Source organism: Sander vitreus, chromosome 16, assembly GCF_031162955.1.
Source record: "Sander vitreus isolate 19-12246 chromosome 16, sanVit1, whole genome shotgun sequence".
Classification (NCBI taxonomy): domain Eukaryota; kingdom Metazoa; phylum Chordata; class Actinopteri; order Perciformes; family Percidae; genus Sander; species Sander vitreus.
In genome coordinates, this window is record NC_135870.1 from 19,769,114 (window position 1) to 19,791,469 (window position 22,356).

At 36.2% G+C, this 22,356-nt stretch overlaps 2 protein-coding genes across 2 annotated transcripts; one reads left to right on the forward strand and one right to left on the reverse strand.

Moving 5' to 3' along the window:
- The first annotated feature begins 3,243 nt into the window (after positions 1–3,243).
- On the forward strand, positions 3,244–9,249 carry hdhd2 (haloacid dehalogenase-like hydrolase domain containing 2). The gene is made up of 9 exons (XM_078271626.1): positions 3,244–3,352; positions 5,553–5,662; positions 5,851–5,953; positions 6,113–6,218; positions 6,567–6,651; positions 7,038–7,203; positions 7,509–7,559; positions 7,813–7,876; positions 8,847–9,249. Exons 2-9 carry the CDS (start codon positions 5,562–5,564, stop codon positions 8,948–8,950), a joined length of 780 nt encoding a protein of 259 aa, XP_078127752.1. The 5' UTR covers positions 3,244–3,352; positions 5,553–5,561; the 3' UTR covers positions 8,951–9,249.
- Positions 9,250–14,837: 5,588 nt separating this feature from the next.
- katnal2 (katanin p60 subunit A-like 2) lies at positions 14,838–22,341 on the reverse strand. Its single transcript, XM_078271306.1, has 16 exons — positions 22,171–22,341; positions 21,372–21,442; positions 20,789–20,955; positions 20,617–20,653; positions 20,231–20,333; positions 20,039–20,137; positions 19,633–19,704; positions 19,412–19,489; positions 18,903–19,001; positions 18,017–18,080; positions 17,809–17,927; positions 17,573–17,664; positions 16,865–16,975; positions 16,237–16,399; positions 15,455–15,557; positions 14,838–15,303 (listed from the first exon to the last, which is right to left on the reverse strand). Exons 1-16 carry the CDS (start codon positions 22,222–22,224, stop codon positions 15,164–15,166), a joined length of 1,572 nt encoding a protein of 523 aa, XP_078127432.1. The 5' UTR covers positions 22,225–22,341; the 3' UTR covers positions 14,838–15,163.
- Between the last annotated feature and the right edge of the window lie 15 nt (positions 22,342–22,356).

A 22,356-nucleotide genomic window follows, 5' to 3' on the forward strand; every position in this document is an offset into this window, starting at 1 on the left:
AATTACAAAAGGGGTTGTCGACTGTTGTAGAAAGAAGTGGCTGATCTTTAATACAATATCTACATTGCCCATTATCAGCAACCATTCATCAAATGTTCTGTTTACTGATCTGATATCATTTTAAAAGGCTAACTGAGAAAACATTTGAAAACTATTTAGCAATTATGTAAGCACATAATGTAATCTGAAAACTGTGCAACTGATCTCAGCTGGTATTCTGTCTATAATGGAGTGGAATGGAAATTTCTAATTGACCCCTAACTTGTAACTATTACTAGAATACATTTGAAACCAGCCCCGTTATCCTGTTATAGGAATTCATTTTGCAGCAGTACCTTAACTTTCACTTGGCTAAATAATAGTATATTGCTTGTATACGATACTGCAATATGCCTCCATTTCTGCTTTGTGTAAATATTAACATATTTCTCTTGACTCCATGTCCGTCCATCTATCCCTGCTCCACCACATTAATAATCCCCATATGTTGTGAATTATCACCATTTTCTCCCCCCGCTAAGCTCCACAAACATTTTTATTAGAACACTACTGTAGTTTTGATTCTAAATATGTGAGTGGGGAAAGGGGATCTGCTGGAATTAGAAGCATATGTTTATCAGGGGGATTTGCACTGTAAAGCCACTTTGATCTGTGATTAGTCAGAGTTTAGCTGTGGGTTCACAGTAAACTCTGTAAGCGATCACACATATGTGCACTTCACAGGTCAGGGTGTGTGGTGTATGGTTTCTGATTGATAAATCATTAGAATGTGTTTTGACCGGTTACTTTTTAAGGGACTTAAAGATGTACAATTTTTCATTTGTTTAAGTTGAATAAGTTTTAAGTTCAACATTTGAAAACTAGATATCAACCCTATTTTTTTTAACATAGCTATTATGATGGAATAAATCTAATCTTTCCTAAATCTTTAAAGGAAAAAATAAATAAACTAAGGGTTTGAGACTTTATGTCCATCAGAACAATAGAGATAGCTGCTTCAAATTCCGAATAAATATTGAAATGAAAAATGAATCAACATTTTCAATGCATTTTAATGTTATTTACTAACACACACTTGTGGAAAGAAACAAAGAGAAGTGCCTGTTACGACTGTCGTTTTAGTTGCAAAGTTTCAGGTTTGTTCACAACAGTAGCAAGGACCAATGAAAGCACCAAAAGAGAGAAACCAAAAAAATGGTACTGATTTAGATAGTCTGTCTGAACAAAGACATTTATAGTGTGAGATTAATTTCCCAACATCATGTTTTTTTTGTTGTTTTTTTACAATCAAGGGGCTGAACAATATTTGTGCCAAATCCAAAACTGAAAACTAAAAAACAACATTGGGAAACAGTGTTATTCACTTGAGGTAGCCTATGTTGAAAGAGGATTTGATCAGTGTTGTCTGGCATCCTGCAGAGATAAGGTTTTTATCATTTTGATAATACCTCCCCTCATATTAAATCTATCTGAATGCCCTGAACGACCCACTAATGCGATACATCTGTTGGTTGTTAGTGGGATGGGACACATATGTTTTTTTTTTTATTATTCTAATGAGTGATTAAGTGGTTAAGGTTAACCATCTTATCTGATTATAACATAATAATAATAATAATAATAATGATAATAATAATAATAATAATAATAATAATAATAATAATAATAATAATAATAATAATAATAATAATAATAATAATAAGACAGTTGTCATGCCATGGTACTTATCCCCGCCAGGATATGTATCCCCTGGCCGCGGGAGCGCGCGTGCACTCAGAGCGGAGTTTAGCTGCTGCACTTCGAATTCACCTCTTAAATGGAACAAATAGCGACGTGGAAGACTCGACAGGGTTTTCCATAGTAACAAGGGTCTCATTTAACTACATAAATACGTTTATTTGTCTGTTACATTAAGGCGACGTGTGAACTGTTTAATGCGTCGTTTATTATTGTGGATTCATCGACAGTGTTTTCCAAAGTTCCATATTGACATGCTCCTTAGCTACATAGGCCGACTGATCGGCCTATCTATGTGAGTCATGCTGGTTTATGAACAAGATTTTTTTCGGCTTTGCGGCCGTCCCTCCCTGCCCTCTAACGTGATTTCTGTTTTAATGTAATTTAGTTAAATATGGCTTTTCAATTAACTGCTTTGTTCACAGGTCTGTCTACCATATAAGTTACAGAGGGGATACACTAAATATCAGGCCGGTTTTTTCACCTGATATAATGTGTATCCCCTCCCCTAACATGCAAAGGGTCTGTCCTGTCCTCATGTGTGCTATTTTCTGTTTACCAGGTCACAATAAACAACATGAAATACTATGGAGATGTCTGCTGTTTTCTAGCTAAAGTTACATAGGGGATACACATTATATCAGGCTGTTTTTCACCTGATGTGTATCCCCTCCCCTCACATGCAAAGGGTCTGTCCTGTCATCATGTGTGTTATTTTCTGAGATAATATGGAGATGTCTGCTGTTTTCTAGCAAAAGTTACATAGGGGTTACACAAAATATCAGGCGGTTTTTCACCTGATATAATGTGTATCCCTTCTGTAAAACAGCAGGCATCTCCATATTATCTCATGTTGTTTATTGTGACCTGGTAAACAGAAAATAACACACATGAGGACAGGACAGACCCTTTGCATGTTAGGGGAGGGGATACACATTATATCAGGTAAAAAAACCGGCCTGATATTTTGTGTATCCCCTCTGTAACTTATATGGTAGACAGGTGAACAAAGCAGTTAATTGAAAAGCCATATTAAACTAAATTACATTAAAACAGAAATCACGTTAGAGGGCAGGGAGGGACGGCCGCAAAGCCGAGGAAAAAATCTTGTTCATAAACCAGCATGACTCACATAGATAGGCCGATCAGTCGGCCTATGTAGCTAAGGAGCATGTCAATATGGAACTTTGGAAAACACTGTCGATGAATCCACAATAATAAACGACGCATTAAACAATTCACACGTCGCCTTAATGTAACAGACAAATAAACGTATTTATTTAGTTAAATGAGACCCTTGTTACAATGGAAAACCCTGTCGAGTCTTCCACGTCGCTATTTGTTCCATTTAAGAGGTGAATTCGAAGTGCAGCAGCTAAACTCCGCTCTGAGTGCACGCGCGCTCCCGCGGCCAGGGGATACATATCCTGGCGGGGATAAGTACCTTGGCACGACAACTGTCGGTACCTTTTAACTATTTTATGTTTTGTTTTATTTTTTATCTTTTTCGAGCTGCAGGTGGGAGCACTGAGCTCCTGGAAACTAAACCCTACCTTACACCAGCAAAGAAGAAAACGTCAACAGGAAGCAAGAGAAGCATCTGCTGCTGCTAAAGGTTAGCTGTGCAGTGTGCTAACTTTCTAAACATGTAAACTTGATTCAGTTATTGTGCCGTTTGTGCAATTAAAACCGCAACATGTTGTAGCAGCAATAAAGTCGCTCAGTGTGCGGAAATGAAAGGTTTTAGTTCCCAGCTCAATGAACGCCACTTTAGCTTTTACCATTCATGCAGGTCCAACAGTGATACTACAGGTTTTTAGACGAACGTCACTGCCCTGCAGTTGTTTCATTTATACGTATAGTAGCGTTTGACAAGTATTATTATTATTATATAATCTCACTGTAATTTGTTTGAGATGTGTTCGGCCGGTACATATCAATTAACAGTTCAGTTGATAAAAAGCAGTGCAATTAAAACAATGAATAATGACTATAACAGTAATACCACTTATGATGTTGTAGGGTTAGTGATGCTATCAGAGGCTTATACTTTGCCCCCTTCATTTTAATCTTAAAATCCTTAAAACCACCAACAACAACCCTTTATCTTTACAGCATAAAACATCTTCTGTATCTGCGTGTTCCAACTCTTCACTGAAGCTCTACATTGCTTACACTGGGCTAAACATTTATTTTTCACAGCAGACGTTTTGACTTGTGATCCTAGGAACAGCACAGGTGTCATTAATGACAGTAACTATGGCTGCATCTCAGGCATGCTGGGTAACTAGCATGGCTTACTGGGTTACTTATACACTAAGTGGAATGTAGCCATCGTTAATGTTTTGGTTACACCTGTGCTCATGCTGCCGTGACAATTGTGTTTGTTGTGAAAAGGCCTATAACATTTCGTATTTGCATGGCTTCACCAGTACATCAAATAGAAATAAATTTATCTTTTTATACACGTTTCCCTTATAATCCACCACTGGAAATCTTTGAGAATTTTGTGATCTCCAGCTTAATATCAGGTTCTGTGTATTTGAACGTTCATTTACACAACATGGGGTCACTGTAAACTATAGTATTGAGAACATAGTATACCCTTTGTCTTTCTACAGGGGTTTTATTGGAATGTTACAGGGATGCTCTCAGCCCGAGGGCCTGGATATCACAAAAATCGACACGGCCTATATGAATTAGGCTTCATGTTAATAATATCCTCATCTTTTCTGTCCCCTTTTCCAATTGTTCTTGCTGTTTGCCTCCTCAGGTCACAATTTAACGAAAACAACCTGAATAAACCCTTAACTGTGGCTATTGATAAATGCAAAAATCATATAAAGTACAACAAAGTCACATAAAAAACGAAATACTACAGACACAACAGAGGTCAGTGTTTAAGAATTGTGAAGCTTGTATAGTTACAGCCCTGATTTCCCAACAACACACACACACACACACACACACACACACACACACACACACACACACACACACACGCAGAAAAATAAGCTTATTCTCAGCTCGGCACTTTCATCAGCACGGTTTTCTGTTATTAGTTGAACTAAACACAAATACGTGTGTGTATGTGTGTGTATTTTAGGGGGGGTATTAAGAGCATTAATTGTACCGTCACATTGATAACTACATGACAGAAATCCAAGCATGTCTAAATAATAGGGGATCACACAGTCAAATACCAGTAAAATACAATCCCAAAATCTGTGGTGTAGGCAGGAAGCCATCAATTCTGGGGACAAACCGGTCAATAATCCTCTCTAATTTTGTCTTGATGTAGGTTTGAACAACACAGTAATCTGATCAATTCTGCCACTACCTATGTGAATTATGATTATGAATCTCTAATCTCTAAAATAATACATTATTATGAAAGAACAAGCTTTTTTTAAACTGACTAAAGCTCCATTTACAGCGGACCTTGGTTGTATTTAGCAGTTTAGAAAATCCTAATCGGAGGCTGCACTCCAAGCAGCTCTATTCTAACAGCATGCTCGGTGGCTGCAGGTTTTGGGCTGTTTTATGTTCATTCAATGTAAGTGAAAGTAAAATTACACCAACCAAATGGGAGGATTATTATTACTCTTTTCATATGAGTGAATTTCTGTAAACAGTGTAGCAAAATCGATTAAGTTGTGAATTGTAAGTGTCCAACACTGTTTTTAAGAGTGCCAGAAGACATTAGGGTCCAAAGCAGGACATCTGTGTCATCATGCCCACGTGCCGCTGCATCTCTACAAGCTGAAAAAGATTTTCCGAGCCTGGGGTCACGTTCACCATTTCCTCCTCTGCAGGTCTCCAGCATGGCGGGCAGACGGACTCTGAAGGCCGTGCTCATCGACCTGAGTGGAACTTTACATATAGAAGACACAGCAGTGGCCGGGGCGCAGGACGCCCTGAACAGGTAGAATGGAGGGTCTAGAGTCACGAGTGCATGAATGAAATTTAAATGAACAATGTTGCTGCACGTCTTCTGAAGCAAACGTGTCTTCTGGGATCATTGTGTCATTCATTTTGTTATCATAGATTTATATGAATCCTGAATGTGCTTTTAATTGCAAGATGTTTGCTTTTGTGTGCTGGTGCTGTCAGGTTACGCCAGGCGTCTGTAGCTGTGAAGTTTGTGACCAACACAACTAAGGAGAGTAAGAGGAGCTTACTGGAACGACTGCAACGTCTCAACTTTGACCTCCAGGTAAAAACATCCAAAGCCATATTTAATTCAGTGCATGCCTTACTGTAATGTTTAAGTTATAATTTCCCATGAGGGGATTTCGTAAAAAAAAGATCAACACAAAAGTGATTATTTTGCTGTTTTTGACCTCTGGAGGGCTACCTTTTTTCCTGAATCCAGGAAAAAGAGATCTTCACTTCACTGAGTGCAGCGAGGAGTTTGTTAGAGCAGAAACAACACAGACCGCTGCTGTTGGTGGAGGACAGCGCACTGGAAGATTTCACTGGTGTGTGTGTGTGTATATATATGTATGTGTGTGTGTCCATAGCAAACAACCTTACAATAAAATAAAAAATTTGATTTTGTTACCTCGAGATATTGTTATTATTGTTTGTCAGTATTGTTGTTGAATTATTGTTTATTACTCTGCTAACCAGTGCTGTCAGCTGATATTCCTTGTATTTCCATTCCAATCTGTCTTTTCTTCAGTGTCAACAAACAATGTTGTATACGTGAATCTGTAGTTATTAGTACTTAGTAAATTACTTGCTAAATGAAAGGAGCAAAAAAAAAAAACATAGCAGGGTTAAAGTGATGGACTAATCCTACTGTATGTACGTCTTTCCATTTGCAGGTATTGACACGTCAGAGCCAAACGCTGTTGTCATCGGACTCGCTCCTAATCACTTCAACTACCAAACGCTCAACAAGGCTTTCAGGTGGTTCACTCATTCATAAGACACATTTTTCAGTGAACCACAGAACATTTGAGTTCCAATTATGTTTAGGTTTTCCTGACAGGTCACGTAACGGCTCAGATTATGTTACGGTCTAGTTTTTCTCACTGGTATGAGAAAGCAAAATCAAGTTTCTAATTTGCCTTCCATTTCTTTCCTACTGTGCTATTTCCTTAAAGAGTGGGTCAAAATCATCTATGACTTGCTTTTTTTACCAGTTTAAAATGCAGTCTATGATAGAACAGTACCAAAGTCAGTAACTCTGTAAAACATGCCATCTAAACTTTGTAGTACTTCCCTTCTTTATGCTTTTTATTATTTTTGATAAAGACAGTGAAGCCTGTTAATCAAGTGTATTCCTCCCCAAGAATGATTCTGGATGGAGCGCCTCTCATCGCCATCCATAAGGCCCGGTACTACAAATGTAAGGATGGTTTGGCCCTCGGCCCCGGGCCCTTTGTAACGGGACTTGAGTACGCCACAGACTGCAAAGCTACTGTGGTAGGAAAGCCGGAACAGACGTTTTTCACACAGGTTAGACATTTATACTTGTACGTGTTTCCACCTTTTTACTCAAGGAAGAAAAGAGAAGAGGCTTTTGTATTCATAACAAACATTTTAAAACACATTGTTACTTGAAATCCAACTCTAGATATGATTCTATGATAAGTTTTTGTTGACCAACTGTAGAGTTCATTTTTAGCAAGTCAGATTTCTGTATTTCTTGTGAGTTTTTTTGTTTTTGGTATTGTCTGAACTGATTTCATGGTTATGAAACTTGAATAACCTCTAAACAAGACCTCTTTTCTCATTTTCTTTTGGTTGCTTCCTTCAAATAGGCTCTGTCTGATTTAGGATGTAGCCCCAATGAAGCTGTCATGATAGGCGATGTAAGTATATTGTCAATTGTGATTAATTAAGAGCAAATAAGTTCATTTAAACATTTAGTGGAGAGACTTAATTTTCAATACTTGATAACAATGTTAATAAGCTTGTAGAAAAATCCCTCTGTTCCACCCCAAATAAAATACAACTTTATTAGGTAGTAATAAAACAACTTATAGCCATTTGCACAGCAGCCTGAGAACATGAGTATAGTAACATATATTGTTTGCTGTGGTTTGTGTCCCGTTGCTATTATAGGATGCCAGAGATGATGTGGGCGGGGCTCAGAACGCAGGAATGATGGGAATTCTGGTCAGAACCGGTAAGTAAAACGTCCTCCTCCAGTTTATTCTCATGCCTCAGCAGTTTCTGTTGTTTCTCTTATCCTTCCACTTCTTCTTTTTCCTGTCTCTACCTTAACTTCCCTGACAGCAGCACATTGACCAGAAATTGTGGTTCTTTTTTTGTCTCTTCCTCATCTCTCCATCTTCTTCTTCCACTTATGTTATACATGTCATGGTATTTTCCCTTGGATCTCATTAGCTACAGTAAATACTGATCCAATTAGTACAGGGTATATGCAGGAATCCTAAATTTATTTTTAATTAGACCCTTTACATATACTCACTGTATTTTAAGACTTAGAGTTATAACCAGTTACATAAGTGACACACATTTACTTGCATTTACTGATTGATTGTAAGATAGCACAACAACAACAGTCTTAGTTTATGATAATTCCTTGGAGCACTGTATCAATACAACATAATTCAGATAGACGGGGTGCATAAGAGAATGCGTTAAGTGAGTAACCCAATGCAAGGTTCAGTAATACACGATAGATAGAAACACAATCTGTTTTTTTTTAGGTTGTTAATCAATTTCAATGATCGATTATTTTTGCATCTACAAAGCCTTCTATTAAATCGCAATCGAAGATGCGCTTATGAATTGGATTTTAAATTATTTATGCCAATATTTTCCTGTAAAGCAATGTGTTCGCAGAGTCTTAAAGAGTATTAAAAGTTGAAAAATTGCATTTGTATTTCTTACATTCTATGCAATGATTAAATTCACACAAACGTAAGCATACAACCTCCTTGGCAAATATTGAAAACAAAACTACAAAATGTTTTACCTCCTGAAATGGTGTATAAGACTTTTCAATACTTTCTAAGGGCCCAAATTGTCACTAAATTAAATTTAGCAACTTTTAAAGACTCTGTGGACATCCTCTATTATAATTATTATTGTTTTTGTGGTTGATGGGATTTCACTTTCTCTCCTGTCAGGTAAATACAGAGAAGGAGATGAGAATAAAATCAACCCTCCTCCCCACCTGACATGTGCCAGTTTCCCAGAAGCTGTCGAACACATCCTGAAGAACCTGCTATAAGATAGAAGGAACAACAGAAGTCTACAGTTTCAGTGTCTTCATCCTAGACATCCAAAAATGTTCCCCTCATCCCCTCAGCACGATTAAGGAAAAATAACCATCCTGTAATCTTCCGAAATCAAAAAGATACATTTACATAAAAAGTCCATCATGTCTCAGGTCTATTATGTTATGTGAAAGGAAAAAGCATGCATTTCAAAAGTACCCACCATCTGTTGTCACAAGAACACGTTTTGTCATGTTATCATAATGTATGATTATAAGTTTGAATAAATAAATATAGGTACATTTAATATTGATATATGAGGGTGTGTAATGTGTGAGAGAGAAAAATAAGTTAGATAGGAAAGCCCTAAGATAATTGCTCTTTATTCTGATTTCCTGACATACTATACAATGGCAATTATTTTGACATATTATAGTGACATACAAAACTATGACTTGCTGACAATTTTATGAATTTTTTTATGACATACTATAATATGACTTTTTATGACAGTATTATAACATACTATTCTATGACTTTTTTTTCCGACAAACTAAACTATGACTTCATGATTTTCTTCGACAGTAATAGTATGAGTTTTTCCACATACTATACTAAGACTTTTTTCGACATGCTATACTATGACTTTTTTTCAACATACTACATAATGACTTTTTCAACGTGCTGTACGTTTTTTCCACACTACTATGAATTTATTTCGACATACGACTTTTTTGCTGACATACTATACTATGACTTTTTCATGTTTTTGTTAGACATGTTATACTATGACTTTTTAGAGATGTGTACATTCAAAAGTTGTTTTAGTCGTGCAACAGAAAACTCAGATTGGACAGATAGTCTAGCTAGCTGTCTGGATTTACATGGCAGAGATCAGAGAAAGGTTTAACCATAGTCCACATAAATCAACTGGAGTTTAAAATGCCAGCACAAAGAAACCTCAAGGCAACGGATATCCCGTCTAAATTAGTGAAATCCAGTGGAATTTCCGTCGGCAACGGAGCAATCTAATTTTTTTCTCTTCTTGTTGATTTTCTGTGATTTGTGTTGTCTTATTTCATTATGTGGTTATAAAGGTATACAAATCTGTTTGTACATAGGTTGTGTATCTTGTATATTTTCACTGTGACGTGATTTGTGTTGTAATAAGTGAATAAATATGTTTTGATTCAATAAAAAGATTTTAAAGTATGAATCAAATTTGACTACTGCATACTGACTTTTGTATGGTTTTAATTTACTTCTTTTCGATAAACTATAGTATGACTTTTTTATGACTTTTTTCGTTATGTTATACTGTTATTTTTTCCCGACAAACTATACTTTGAATTTTTTTTTGTATGTCGAAAAAGTGATAAAAAAAGTCATAGTATAGTATGTCGAAAAAAAGGGATGAAAAAGTAATAGTACAGTATTTTGAAAAAAATGATAGTATAGTATGGCAAAAAGTCATAGTATGGTATGACGAAAAAAGTCATAGCAAAGTATGTTAATAAAGTAATAAGAAAGGCATAGTATAGTATGTTGAAAAAGTTCATCATGCTATACTGTTATTTTTTTCCGACATACTGTACCTTGACTTTTTTTGGTATGTCGAAATAGTGATAAAAAAGGCATAGTATAGTATGTCTAAAAAAGTAATAACAAAGGCATAGTATAGTATGTTGAAAAAGTGATTAAAAAAGTAATATTATAGTATGACAAAAAAATTGAAAAAAGTAATAGTATAGTATATTGAAAAAAAGTCATAGTATAGTATGTCCAAAAAAGTGATAAAAAATTCATTGTATAGTAGGTCGAAAACAGGGATAAAAAGTCATAGTATAGTATAACGAAAAAAAGTGATAAAAAATTCATAGTATAGTAGGTCGAAAAAAGTCATAGTATAAATGGTATGTTGAAAAAGTGATGAAAAAAGGCATAATATAGCATGTTGAAAAAAGGGATAAAAAGTCATAGTATAGTATGTTGAAAAAATTTATAAAAACGTCATAGTATACTATGTCAAAAAAAGTGAAAAAAAGTCATAGTATAGTATGTCGAAAAAAGTGATAAAAACGTCATAGTATAGTAGGTCGAAAAATGGGATAAAAAGTCATAGTATAGTATAACAAAAAAAGTGATAAAAAATTCATAGTATAGTATGTCGAAAAAATCACAGTATAAATGGTATGTTGAAAACGTGATAAAAAAAGGCATATTATAGCATGTTGAAAAAAGGGATAAAAAATCATAGTATAGTTTGTCGAAAAAAGGGATAAAAAGTCATAGTATAGTATGTCGAAAAAATCACAGTATAAATGGTATGTTGCAAAAGTGATAAAAAAAGGGATATTATAGCATGTTGAAAAAAGGGATAAAAAATCATAGTATAGTTTGTCAAAAAAAGGGATAAAAAGTCACAGTATAGTATGTTGGAAAAAAGTGATAAAAAGTCATAGTATAGTAGGTCGAAAAAAGGGATAAAAAGTCATAGTATAGTATAACAAAAAAAGTAATAGTATAGTATGTTGGAAAAAAGTGATAAAAAGTCATAGTATAGTAGGTCGAAAAAAGGGATAAAAAAGTCATAGTATAGTATGTTGAAAAAATGTATAAAAACGTCATAGTATAGTATGTCAAAAAAAGTGAAAAAAAGTCATACTATAGTATGTCGAAAAAAGTGATGAAAAAAAAGTCATATTATAGTATGTTGAAAAAAAGTGATAAAAAGTCATAGTATAGTATGTTGAAAAAAAGGGATAAAAAAGTCATAGTATAGTATGTTGAAAAAAGTGATAAAAAAGTCATAGTATAGTATGTCAAAAAAAGGGATAAAAAGTAACAGTATAGTATGTTGGAAAAAAGTGATAAAAAGTAATAGTATAGTATGTTGGAAAAAAGTGATAAAAAGTCATAGTATAGTATAACGAAAAAAGTAATAGTATAGTATGTCGAAAAAAAGTCATAGTATGAATGGTATGTTGAAAAAGTGATAAAAAAAGGTATATTATAGCATGTTGAAAAAAGGGATAAAAAGTCATAGTATAGTTTGTTGAAAAAAGGGATAAAAAAGTCATAGTATAGTATGTTGAAAAAAAAGTGATAAAAAAGTCATAGTATAGTATGTCGAAAAAATCACAGTATAAATGGTATGTTGAAAAAAAGTGATAAAAAAAGTCATAGTATAGTTTGTTGAAAAAAGGGATAAAAAAGTCATAGTATAGTATGTTGAAAAAATGGATAAAAAACGTCATAGTATAGTATGTCAAAAAAAGTGAAAAAAAGTCATACTATAGTATGTCGAAAAAATCACAGTATAAATGGTATGTTGAAAAAGTGATAAAAAGGCATATTATAGCATGTTGAAAAAAGTGATAAAAAGTCATAGTATAGTATGTCGAAAAAAGTGATAAAAACGTCATAGTATAGTATATCAAAAAAAGTGATAAAAAGTCATAGTATAGTATGTCGAAAAAATCACAGTATAAATGGTATGTTGAAAAAGTGATAAAAAAAGGCATATTATAGCATGTTGAAAAAAGGGATAAAAAGTCATAGTATAGTATGTCGAAAAACGTAATAAAAAATTCATAGTATAGTATGTCGAAAAAAGTGAAAAAAGTCATAATATAGTATGTCGAAAAAAGTCATATTATAAATGAAAAAAGTGATTAAATACTATACTATATTATGACTTTTAATCATTTTGTTCAATATACTATGACTTCTTTATCTCTAATTTCAACATACTATACTATGAATTGTTTATCACTTTTTTCAACATACTCTACTATGACTTTTTATCACTTTTTTCGACATACTATACTATGACTTTTTTTCGACATACTATACTATGACTTATTTCGACATACCATACAATTACTATGTACTATAATACTGTCTTTTTCATGACTTTTATTTTTAAATGGTATACTATGACTCAGATTTTTTTCATCTTTTTTTCAGACACTGACTTTTTTCTAAATTTTTTTCACCATACTATTCTATGACTTTTATATGATTTCTTTCCGATATTCTAGGACTTTTTCTCAACATACTATACTGACTTTTTAATGATTTTTTTCAACATGCTATGCTATGACTTTTTTTCATGCCATACTATGACGTTTTCATGATTTTTTTCGACAAATAATTCTCTCCCTTTTGAAGAAATGACCACAGTACCTCCAGGTGCGCAACTTTCTTGAATTTCTGATGAAGTGTGGCAGTCTGCAGTTTCAAGAATTCATTCTACATCAATTTGCATTAAACATGGTTTATTACAGTTCAAGTTGATACATAGATTACACTTTTACAGATTTTTGATAAAACCTGTTCCCGCTGCCATAAAGATGAAGACACTCTGTACCATTTGTTTTGTAGTTGGCCAAGTGTTTTGACAATCTGGTCGGCCATTTTTTAAATATTCCCTAAAATTTGTAGCAAGGAGAAACAACCAGACCTAGGAATTGCTTTATTCACTGGCTCTCACAGGTGTGCAGTGTGATGCATTGGCCTTTCTGTCATTATTGGCACAGCGATTAGTGTTGATCCACTGGAAATCTGTCAAACCGCCATCACACTCTAAGTGGATAGAAAGTGTTATGGCACATGTCAAGCTTGAAAATCTTAGATACTCTACAAGGGGCTCTGTGACAAAATTCTAGAAGCCCTTCCTCTCTTACTTCTAACAAACAATTGTATTCAAGTAGTAAGCATAGACTTCCTGAACTTAAACCCCCCCCCACCCTTCTTTTTTTCTCTTATTGATTTTCTGTGATGTGTGTTGTCTTATTTCATTACGTGGTTGTATGTGTATGTAAATCTGTTTGTATATACTTTGTGTATCTTGTATCACTGTGGTGTTTTGTGCTGCGATGAGTAAAAAAGTATGTTGGACAATTCAATAAAAAGATTTTTAAAAATGACATCTGTGACTTTTTAGATTTTTTGACATACTATGACTTTTTTCGACATACTAAACTGTGATTATTTTTGACATACTATGCTGTGACTTTTATGATTTTTTCGACATACTATAAAATGATTTTCAAGACTTCTTTGACGTTTTTTTTGGATTTTTACGACATACAATACTATGACTTTCATGATTTTTTTTTACAATTACCATCCAATGAATTTCTTTTGATTTTTTCCCGACATACTATACTTTGACTTTTTTTTGACATACTATACTATGACTTTTTTTTTACAATTTTTTCCAACATACGTATACTGACTTTTTATGATTTTCGACTTACCATTTTATTATTATTATTACTTCTAACAAACAATTGTATTCAAGTAGTAAGCATAGACTTCCTGAACTTAAACCCCCCCAAAAAAAATTATTACTATTTTTTAACAACAGAAGTCTACAGTTTCATTTTCTTATAGAATCGCCAGTTATCAATGTTATAGCCTATTGGTGTTTTAACAATGGAGGGAAGGAAGTTATTGAATTATTTCCCTCATCCTAGACATCCTAAAATGATCCCCTCATACCCTCAGCACGATTAAGGAAAAATAACCATCCTGTAATCTTCATTGATCATGCCAAAATCAAAAAGATACATTTACATAAAACTGTCAGACTACATTCTCCAGTGCAGAATGTTAAAAAGTAAAAGCAAATCATGCATTTCAGAAGTATCCACCATTTTTTGTCACAATAACATGTTTTGCCATTATATCATAATGTATAAATGTAAGTTTAAATCAGCTGGTATTGGTTATCATTGTGCTCATGATCCTTACAGATAAACTAAATTAAGCAAGACTGCATAAAATATAGTACCATTGGCTCAGAATATAGTTTTTGGGTTCTTGTTCAGGGGTTTGTATTCACACCCATGTCAAAAGATTGATACTGAAAAATTCATTTGAGAGGCAAAAACGAAAACAAGGCTGAAGAAATTTGAGGAGTGAGAAGATCTTTAATCGTCAAATATTTCACCAGATGTCATGGGGACACATTGAGTTAATTAAATGATGTTAAACTTACTAAAGTAATGATGTTTTTGACTATTTACACATCAGGGTGTGTAATGTGTGTGAGCTTAAAATAAGTTATTTCGGAAAGCCCTGATAAAGAGCAATCTTATCATGGCTTCCACCAAGTGTAACGGCATTAGGTCAGTTATTATACAAAACCTTCTCCGTCACATATGCAGTAGTGTTCGTTAAAAAAAGTATTTTTTCTCATGTCAAAATGTGTCTGTGTGTCAGACAGACTCGTACTCTCTCTCCCAGGCTGTGTATTTGTCCATCAGGTTTCGAGCCGAGGGTTTGGTGTGCGTGATGACTTCCAGGAAGTCAGCTGTTGTCACAGTTTCCAGCTGGATGGCAGGCACGTCAGTGTCTCCTGTGAAAGAGAATTCCAGTGAGGTTACAGTGTTTTATTCAGGGGCACTTGACAGAAAACATGGCTGTTATTGGGGTCGATCTTCTGATGTGGTAGTAGGTTGTTAAACCACTAGGACTCTCTCTCTTTGTGTGTGTGTGTGTTGTCCTACCATCCTGATGGGACTCCAGAGCATCAAAGATCTTGCGGACTGGTCTCATGGCAGCCTCCTTACACACCAGTCGTATATCAGAGCCAGAGTAACCCTCCATCCCCTGAAACACACACACACACACACACACACACACACACACACACATGAAGATGAACATTAATGACAGGCAACACATGAGTCACATTTTATTTAATCCCAAACAAGGCAATTATTAATGAATACTTAAAAAACGAAATAGATAAAGGATAAATAACACTTGTTAAATTGTCTAAAAGCTATAGTGCGTAGTTGCTGTCGCCCTCATGGGGAATTATAAGTAATGACAACAACACTGTCAGAGAAGCCACATGACGCAATCCTTCTGTGATCCTGCAAAAACCCCACCCCTCCTCCACGCAGTTGCTAGTAGCGTTTATTCCGTCAAATCAAGGAGGACACAGAGGATAAAAAATAAATAAATACATGATGGACTCTTCAGAAGAGGTAATTATCTTGTAGTTTTTATGTCCTCTTCGTCTCCAAACTGAACAATGCTGTTGTTTTTTCTCAGCGGTGATCACTCAAGCTTCTACGCGCAAAGTCGTCGGATGATGGCATTTTGTAAACATAGCCATACTGAGAAATACAGACAGTTTTGTGGAGCTGATAGGCTTAATTAGCTTTGTATTAACTCATATGGCAATGGCATGAATGTGAACGAAATGTGAATTAATGAACGGACGTTCATTAATATAAAATAGTTGCACACTATAGCTTTAACGAGTCTTACTGTAACACACCTTCGCCAGAGTTTCATAGTCCAGCTCAGTTCGTAGCTCCACCCCTCCTGTGGAGCTGAGAGGAGGCAGCCAATGAGAGATCATGGCTTGGCGAGCTGGCGAGGAGGGAAGACTAACTATAATCCTCTTTTCTAACCTCCTCAGCATGGCATGGTCCAGTTCCCTGAGCAAAGAGCAGGAACAGTCAGACAAACTGTGTACAGCATTTTATTACTCGTTAACTTTTAGTCCAAATATCCTGAATAATTCATATTTTTATTATTCAATTTCATTTCATTATCTACATAAGAAAATGCACCTTGTTTTGGTATAACTTGGTAAAAAAAAAACAACACATTTTTTATGCTGCAAGTTTTGCTAATTAGTAAATAATATTCTTTTAGGAAATCATCTCAACCCAAAAAGCATTAAGTTGAGCAAGATAAATAAAAAGAAATAAAGCATGGAGGAAAATCGAAGAAAATGATGCATGTGCAAATCTGCCATTCTCAAAACTGACATCTCTATTTGTAGATGCTCTGGCAATACAAACGCACCGATTTGTTGTCATTATCTTTACGCAAGAGGAAATACTGATGGCCATCGAGGTTTGTACATAATGTGGTGTGTGTCTATGTTTAGGTATTACCAAGGAAGGTTGGAGGCAGCTAGTACAAACACCAGGTCCTCTGATTTGGCCAGTCCGTCCATCTGAACCAGCAGCTCAGTCTTCATCCTGCGACTCCCCTCATGCTCTCCTCTGAAAACACACATCAGTCTGTTGGTACATCAAATTTATATTCACCACCACGAGTCTTTTAATGCTCTTTATAGTGACCTGAATATATAGTAACTATAGAATCAATCTAGTCAGTCTTTGTACAGTGTTCTGCCCATTGTCTCCTTAGATTAATAAAGAACTTCATAATTATAGCTAAAGTGATCATTTTAAATGATCTTTTTGGGGTAATATTTTATTTATTCTGTTTATTATACATGATCATTTAGAACTATTTTAGTGCAGTTTTGACTCTATATTTTTTGTTTATATTCATGAATACTCTGCATCTGCATTCAGACCTTTATTATGGCTAAATGGTATATATAGTTAATATAAATTCACTATAATATTATCATATATATATAAAATTAAATGTCTGATGTAATATGGCAGTAAGAAAAACATCTCTGGGTTCACAAATTACAGATGTCTCACAGAGAGTTAACTGTCTTACTCAAGGACAATTTTACAGGAGACATGGGCTCACAAACATCATTGGTCATTTTCTATTCCCCTAAAACTTCAGAACTGGGAAGAAAAAAAAAATCAGTTAGCACATTTTGTGGTTCAGCTTACCCCATGCTCGTTCCTCTCTGGCTCATCACTGACTCCAGCTCGTCCAAGAAGATGGTGGATGGGGCGTGGTACCTGGCCAGTTCAAACAGAACCTGCAGACAAGTTACATACATTTACACAAATCCACAGTAAAACATGCAAAGTACAGGAGACAATGTATGTAACATTAAACATGTTTTTTTTTTTTTTTTTAAATGTTGCATTTGACCTGTTGTGTGTGTTGAAGAATAACCTACCCTGACCAGTTTCTCAGAGTCTCCTCTCCACTTGCTGACGATGCTGGAGGCTGAAATGTTGAAGAAGGTCGTCTTACACTCTGTAGCCACGGCCTTGGCCAGCAGCGTCTTACCCGTACCTGTGTGTATGTGAGTCAGATTGTCACAACAGTCCATGTCAGGAAGAATTCCAAATTGTTGGACTTTTTAGACTGGAAATGAGGTTTACCTGGGGGGCCATAGAGCAGCAAGCCCTTCCACGGAGACAGAATGCCTGTAAATAGCTGGGGGTACTGTAAAAAAAAGAGAGAGGAGTAAAATATGAAAAAGCACAGACAAACCTTTAGTAAATCACATAATTTAAAATAAAATAAAATGTTTTATAGCTGCAAACATAATCTTCCAGCAACAAAACATACATTTACATACATATCTTCTGCGGACCAATCAGAAGCTGAACTGTGTGCAAAGAAAGCTGATTTGCTTGAGGTACAGCTGAGTCAGTACTGCAAATACCACATAACACAAATTAATAAAATTTTAGGTGGCAAACAGAGACTAAGTCAAATCACCAAACTGACCTTATACCCTAGAGAATGAATAATAATGGAGACAGAAGTTGGGGATTGTGGGAAGGTGGAGGTATGGCGTTATTCAATAAAACGGGCCAGAATAGAGGATAGACACATCAGTCCTCATCTCCGTCTGTAAATGTCAAGAGGATGCAGACAACCTGATTTGTTGTCATCATATCCATGAGAGAGGTCCAGGTGATGATGATAGAAGTGTGTGTGTGTGTGTGTGTGTGTGTGTGTGCGCCATGTTTTATTTGTATGTGCAATATCTGTATGCAGCTGCAAAACTGTGTGAATGTGGCTGTGTATAGAAAGTCTACATGGCATTGCAGGTGTGTGTGTTCCTGCCTCCCTGCCTATCTATCAATCTGTGCATGTGTGTGTTACCATATTATCCCAGATATAGATTTAATGTCAACCTAACAGACTAGTCTGACCCGGCCGCCCTCCTTTTCTTTAAGTCCTTTAAAGTAGATGTATTCAGAATCGAAGACGGGTGACCGGTGCTGAAATACCAGCGTGCCCAGGCAGCGGCCGCACCTTAATGGGATAGACGACGGCCTCTTTGACTAATCGCTTTGCGTCCTCCAGGCCGATGATGTCCTCCCACCGCACGTTGGGGCTGTGCAAATAGATGTCCTTTAGGGGTGAACGCACACACAAACACACAGAGTGAGGGATGCATGTGGAAGACATCAGCTTGATATAAAAACACACACACGCACGCACACACACACACACGCACACGCACACGGGTGTGATTAGGCTTGTGTAAATAGGTGTCCTTTAGAGTGTAACTTCACATAAGGGGAATAGATAGAACCTAGGCCTTCATTAATACATCAGATCAATCCATTCCAACAAAGCTCTTTACTGCTCCCTGGTGGACTTATTTGGTATCACTTTAAGCATATTTTGTCAAGTAGGAAGCCACAAGTTGAGATCAAATCAGCCTCTCTACATGTTTTGAGCATGGGTTTTCTTGTTTGTCAGTGTTTTCAATATAGTATTTGTGCATGTGTGTGTGTGTGTGTGTGTGCGTGTAGTACCCTGCTGATGATTGCAGCAAGTTCTCTCATCTCGCCGCTCATTCCAGAAAAGCCACTGAGGGGCTTCAGCAGCCGTTCCTGCAACACAGCATAAAATCATGATTATTGGTGATAGTGAAGTACTTATCGTAGTTTTACTATTGTTTGATTTGTGCCATTCTAATATAATAAAAATGGCATGTAAAATATATATTTTTGCACGTTTTACACACTATAACTACCATGTGGTCTGAGTCACTGCCAGCTCCTTTGACAGCGTCATTGATTGAAACTTTGCCGTCAGTCATCTGGCCCTAAGACGGGCAACACAAGATTTGAACTCATTTAGACGAACAAAGGCATATAAAAAATAAATAAAATTAAAAAAATAAATTAAAAAAAAGCAGTGATTCAGTTTTTTATGAAAGGGTGTACATATCGAGTACATATTTATCAGTTTGTGTATGCTTAAGTAAAAAGAAAAAAAACATTTGAAAATGTTAAATTTCTGCAAAATCATCACAGATGACAGGGAATTCTCATTAGGATTTGCTGTTCATTTGTAGTCTCACTAGTAGTGAGGGTTAGTAATGCCTGAAACGTAAATTTGATCACCTTCATCCGTAAATAACATTTATTTCCCAGTACCTTTCTGTTATTGGCTGCCTCCCCAGCTGGTCCATTTCTGATGGAGGACACGTTAAGACCAAACTCTGACAACTCTGGAGGAACAGCAGAACCATTCTCCTGGAAACACAGTCGTCTGGATGTCAGAATAACCACCTTTTATTTTGGTTGTGCTGTGGTTAATCTTTGGTTGTGCTGTGGTTAATGCTATACATTTGTATGTGAACTGGCAGTTGTCCTCTTGGCTCCATTTCCAGACTTTGGGCTCTGGGACGGGTTGATTTTGGGAAGAGGCTTCACAGCTGAACAGGGACTCCTGATGGACAAAGACATAGATAATATATTCATCAATGGATGAAGCAAACTATCATTGGTAGATGTTTCTGTCTCAAATTAATCAATCATACTTGCACTTCCAAGCACACCTACCCTTATTCAACATCACTGTCAAATCAGTGTAATGCTTCTTTAAATCAAGAATTACAATGTTGTTTTTGTTGTGTATTTTACTTATTTTGTTTATATGATTAGCATGTATGGACAGTGTAAACCCTGAACATGAAATGAAAAAGAAAGGTACGAGAGATGGAGAGACTCACCTTTTTACACTACCACTTCTTGCATTCCTGTTCTCACCTTGACATAAAAAAACATTATATTTGAGATTTAATGACTACATCCCAATAATTCAGAAATTAGCAGCAAATTTGATCGCATTGGGCATGAGGTATGATTTCACAGTTGCTTCATGTCTTAGTGGAGGTCATATACCTGGTTCTGCTGTTCTTCTGATAAGTTTGGGATATTTCTGGAACTTAACGTAGTGATAACTCTCGTATTCCATCAGCACCATCTCCAGATCGATGTTATCACAGACCTCGAACCTCCTCACACCTCCATTAGTCTCCTGGTCCAAGGCCACTGCTGCAGACACGTAGCTGGTGAATGGACACACGCAAGATCTCACACACATACACGCATGATCCTTGGAAAGATCAAAAAGTAACAAAGCAAGGTCAAATATGTCCGATGTCTTGTGCTGTGAGCCTGGGCAGTCGAACATGATTTAGTTTTAATGTGTTTTGTTGACGAGTTGCATGTAGCCTATAAAGTCAGACACTTTCTGTAAACGCACACATGCACGCACGCACGCACGCACGCACCCGATGCTGTGTCATCGGTGTGAATGTTTATCTGATGAGCAGGCGGCACCTTGTACGGCAGCCTTGGCCACTGTGTTTGAATGGTGAATGGTTCCTGTACTATGTGAAAGCGCTTTGATTAGTCGTTAAGACTAGAAAAGCGCCATATAAATACAGGCCATTTACATTTATTTACACAACTTCATACTGACCCTTGCCCCAGCAGGTGGTGGTAAATGAGGATGAGGAGGCTCTTCCTCCTCATCTCAGTCCTCAGCTCATCCTGTTGGACAGCAACACAGAACACAGTTGTCATTATTGATATTAATTAATAACAAGATAAGTCAAGTCAAAATATCTGCTTTTAAAAAGGTCTAAAGTCCAGTAATAGTACTTGAGAATTATATTCTAGTACCCTTTACTTCCCTGTAGTTGACACCATAGACTGTTAAAATAAGTCTATGGTTGACACGTGGAGAGCATCATAGAGGGTAGTGCATTGGGATCATGGACGTATAATAAAACCTGGATATAGCGTTCGAAGCGTAGCCCTGTTCATTCCTAGGAGTTGCTCAGTGGTTGGGATCGATGGAGAGAGACAAAATCCCAGTAGAGGGCGACAAATTGCCACAAACGACAACCACCTGACTGGGTATCTAGGCAACCTGTAGACGCTGATTAGTTGTGTCACAGGATGCGTGCTAAACTAGCCTCTATGAAACTAGCTAGCCGGATTAGCTCAACGGCTAAATGCTAGCCAAGTTAATTGTGACAGTTTAGCTAACTAGCTTTTGTTTGCTGCATAAAATATGTGTAGAATGCAACGACCTGGCCCTGAATAGATGTTATTATCAGTATAACGTTGCTTGTCATCTGAGACAGCGAATTAGGCCATAAGCAGAGGTAGCTAACGTTACTTTACATGCACCCCTTATCCCAAGTATCATTGCTAGTTAACGTTAGCTAAAAGTTGTTAGCTTGCAGCAAAAACAAAACCCCTTGTTCACTTACCGCTTCCCGGGCTTGGTGGGCGACTTTCATAGATTGATATGAGAGCTCCATCATGATCCCTAAAGGTTACTGAGACAGTGGTTATGCTAAGTCAGTTTCCTAATGTCCATCAGTAGTTTTTAAAGTCTGTTCAACGTGTTTCTGTGTGAGGTCATATGTTTTGTCCCTCGGGGATACCGTACACAC